Source organism: Chenopodium album, chromosome 24 (assembly GCF_948465745.1).
Source record: "Chenopodium album chromosome 24, dcCheAlbu1.1, whole genome shotgun sequence".
Lineage (NCBI taxonomy): Eukaryota > Viridiplantae > Streptophyta > Magnoliopsida > Caryophyllales > Amaranthaceae > Chenopodium > Chenopodium album.
Window position 1 is genome coordinate 32,241,835 of NC_137857.1, and position 4,482 is coordinate 32,246,316.

Genomic DNA, 4,482 nt, shown 5'->3' on the forward strand with positions numbered 1-4,482 from the left:
AATATTTGAAGAGTGTGTAAATTTTGATGTAGATATTCAAAAAACACCGTTGCAACCAAATGGGTATGGAGTATTTTTGTAATGTTAAAATTTTACTTTCATTTTACAATCGATTCTTAATCAAATTTATATATATTTATATTACTTTATGCAGAACTGATTGTGGCATGTATATCTTAAAGTATATTGAAGCTGAAAATAAATCAGATTGGTCAAAAATATTCTATACGGTAAAGTTGAATTAGATTGATTTATAACTTTCATATATATAATAGAGTGATAGATACAAGTTTGAGTGGTGTTTTTTGTTTTTATGCAGACGGCATCCATGGGAATTGAACGACTTAAGTATTTGGCAAAACTCATCACTAGCGAATTTAATGAAGCTACACTATTTAAGCGTGCTATTTTGGGAGATGCATCCATAAATCTCAAGCAGCTATCTTGATTTTTTTTTTTTTTTTTTTTTTTTTTGAGGAAATACAAGTTAATCTTTATGATTGACATAATTTGTTAATCATAGAGGTAAAATTGACACTTCAATGAATTAATTGGGATATGTTTGTAAATTTGCTAGGATGTCTGTTAGTTTAGCTTTTTCCTTCCCTTTTCCTCTTTGTTAGTACTTTCTCTCTCCTCGCTCCTATAACTCACATCAACAATGGTACTTCAACTCCAAAATTTTCAGCTCATTTCTTCACCGCAACAACCACCATCGCAACCACTGACATTTGCTATCTCATCTTCTTTTGCCACCGACATCACTTTTTACTACATTTTCAAAAATTAAGCTCAATTGATGGAGCTTCAATGGAGGACATAGTCATCCCTACCTTTGGGGTTGACCATGCCCTTAATTTCACCTTTCATTCATAGGGTTTTCGTTTGAAATCGGGGAAGGTGGGTGGAGATTGGGGAAGCTTTAATGGTGGTCGAGGTCGGGGAAGCTTTAATTTAATGGTGGTTAAGGTCGGGAAGCTTCAATGGTGGTCGAGGTTGGGGAAGCTTTAATGGAGGAAGAAGCAGGAAGCTTTTCAATGGAGGGAGTTTTAATGGTGGTGTTGGTGAAGTAACCACAAACGGTCGTTAAATCAGCGTTATCTTCGGTCATGAGGTGGCATGGAAACTTCTCTTCAATATTACAATTATGCCATTAGATTGACGAATTTTGTCAATCATAAAGATTAACTGGGGCTGGCTCTTTTTTTTTCATGGAGCAGCTATCTTGATTTATTTCATGTATTATTGACTTATTGTTGAATCACTTTCCACCCACACATTTGTTTAATAACCCATCAAATTTGATAAAAAAAAAAAAAAAAAAAAAAAAAAAAAAAAAAAAAAACAAACAAACTTTATTGTTAAAGCCTACATGTAGACACAATTGATTCATCATAAACCATCTAGTTATAATTAAATTTCAAAAATTATCAGTTTAAAAAGAACAAATTCAAAATCCCTTGAGCTATGATTTCATTCTGCAAACACTACCAATCTTGATTTGGCTTCCAATCAAAAGCTGTTGGATCATCCTCCATATTTTCCAATTCAAAACTATATGAGCTCTGCACCAAAAAAAAATTTGGCGAAAATTAGCATCTAATTGCATCATAATAATGTAATGACAAAAAACTATTTGGCTATGATAACTTACCTCTGAAACATCACCCTCTTCATATGTATTTGGCATGTGAGTCATAGCTACATCGGATAAACTTAGCATGCTAGTTGAATTCATACCTGTAGAAACCTTACTTGGTGATCTTTTAGGAGTTTTATTCAAATCGAGTTTAGATTGATTTTGTGAATCATGTGCTTCGGATGGAGGTGATTCAGAAACCCGAGCCTTTTTCTTTTTTTGTCCTCGTCCATTTTCAACAACTATCGGATCACCGATCCCAATTTTTTGGTTAATTTTTCTCCCTACTTCTGCTTCATTATTTCCTTTAGCACCAACACTTTTATCGTTTAATCCTACACCTTCCTTCGCATAAATTGTCCACCGTTTCATGATACATCCTCTTGGTAACTCTTTTGCATTTTCATATTTAAGCACAGCAAACATATGTCTACAAGGATATCCAACAGCCTCTAATTTCATACAGCAACAATACATGGTATCAAGAGTGTTGTCTTTTATGACTAGATACCAATAGTTTTCATACTCTACATGTTGCAACCAAAAAAATTTACGATCATTTGGTTGGTCACTATGATTAACATCTTTCACCAAATAAAATCCTTCATATGACATTTCAGAGCTGAGGGTCATAAAAGATTTTCTTGTAAAGAATTTCAATGCATGTTTTTTTAAACTCAACAACACACCCTTGCAACACGGCTGTTCATTTGTTGTTTTATACTCCTGATGACCTTCCTCCCACCTTAAAGTATCTAACTCTTGCATATAATACTCAACAAATCTATACAACATTACCTTTTTATCCAACATTCTCTTTAGTGTTCTATGCATTCCCTCGCAACGTTGGGTACTCCTCATCCCTACAAATCATAATGTAAAATAAATTTAATTCTATTGAAAGTACAATGCCGCAATACATAACAAGTAAAAGGAATTACTAACCTGCAAAACAATATCCTCGCAAGTATGCTTCTGCCCATTTTTCTTTATCTTCATATAATTCTGTTGCCCACTTCTTAGATTCAAACCCGTGTAATTTAATTAACTCTTTCCAAGCTTTTTCAAAATCATCGGGCGTACGACACTTGTACACACACTTTAAAAACCCCTTTGCAAATTTTTTCCCACCATTTACTTTCACATTCCTCATAAGATGCCATAAGCATAATCTATGTCTTGCATCCGGTAGTACTTCTTTAATAGCTAGTGCCATAGCTTTGTCACCATCCGTAATGACAGTTAGTGGTTTATAACCATCTCCCGCTTCAATCATTTGTTCAAGAACCCAAGCAAAAGTATCTTGCTTTTCATGAACCACTAACGCACAACCAAAGGGCACTGTCTTTCGATGGTGATTAACACCAACCAAAACTACAAACGGCTTGTTGTACGCATTACACTTATAAGTGGTGTCAAATGCAAGTACATGACCAAAAGTCTTGTAATCTTTACGTGATATACCATCACTCCAGAATAATTTTTCTAAATTTCCATTTCCATCTCGAGTAAAGTTCACATAGAAGGAAGGATCATTGGCTTTCTTTCCAAATAAAAATGCCATTACTGTTTCAGCATCACCATCTTCTACTTCTTCTCGTTTGATTCTCTGAATGTAGTTATACAAATCCTTTGTTAAAAATGGAACATTATCACGAGAACCAGCATCATTAACAAAGTTTTGCATTATTCTGTTAGGAGCAATTCCTGATTTGTGCATAGATTTAATCTTAATTTTATCTGCATCGGGTATTCCCCTAAAAGACCTATCAAAAAACAACCATCACAAAGATATTACCCCAATATAATGATAAGCATATATATATATATATATATATATATATATATATATATACACACACACACAGAAAAGCATTGCACAAGTATAATATATAAACATTTACCTGATATAAGGTACTTGTTTTGGGTGTACCATTGGGTGGTTATGCTCTCCATGAAATTTCCCAACTTTCCAAAACTTATATTCTTCAATAAATTTGAATTGAATAAATGCTGAGCATCCAAATCTACTAAATGGTTTAGGGGAACGTTTTCTATCCGGTAAAACTAACCACTTTTCATGCCTATGACCCTCCATACGACACACTAACTTCTTTGAGATTACATGCCCATCTTTTCTACTCTTAGTTGTTGCATCCTTTCGTACTCCGAAACCTTTGACTTTCGCATATGTATAATAAAATTCAATACAATCTTCTAACGACTTCCACCTAAGCATATCCATATCATCTTCATCATAGTCTTCTAAGTTTTTTCCAATTTTGTCCCATATTTTCTCATTAATAAAGTGATCAATTGTCTTTTCTTCATGTAGTTCGAATTGATCTTCTATTGTATTAGTTTCACCATCAAACTTAGCATTATCATCATGATCATCGATTTCTCCTTGTGTGTTAACATTACTTATTTCTTGATCGTCCATTGTGAGCAATCCACACAATATTGAATTATTGATCGACTTTGGTGCTGTATTTAAGAAGAAAAAATATATTTAATATTTATATATTATCTACTTTCATTAAATGTCAGATCAATCAATGCCACGGAAAATACTTTGTAATATAGATTATGAACTCAGACTCCTATAGAAGTTCCACTCAAAAAAATAGATGGCCTTATACTCATTACAAATCTATAGCAACAATCATGCAAAAGAAACTAGAGATAATTACGGGAAAATATATCCTACTAATATTCACCAAATCAATATATTCCTAAATATTTCCTAAAATATATCTTAATAAAATGGTATTTTCAGTTTCTTGATTACCGACTTCACCCAAATTGTTATAAATATATATAACCATTAGAAATTTAGAATT

General features: G+C 33.0%; 1 protein-coding gene across 1 annotated transcript; it reads right to left on the reverse strand.

The window, feature by feature from the left end:
• Positions 1–1,487: 1,487 nt before the first annotated feature.
• On the reverse strand, positions 1,488–4,082 carry LOC145610862 (protein FAR1-RELATED SEQUENCE 5-like). The gene is made up of 4 exons (XM_081666133.1): positions 3,544–4,082; positions 2,585–3,405; positions 1,655–2,502; positions 1,488–1,565 (listed from the first exon to the last, which is right to left on the reverse strand). Exons 1-4 carry the CDS (start codon positions 4,080–4,082, stop codon positions 1,488–1,490), a joined length of 2,286 nt encoding a protein of 761 aa, XP_081522259.1.
• Positions 4,083–4,482: the final 400 nt, after the last annotated feature.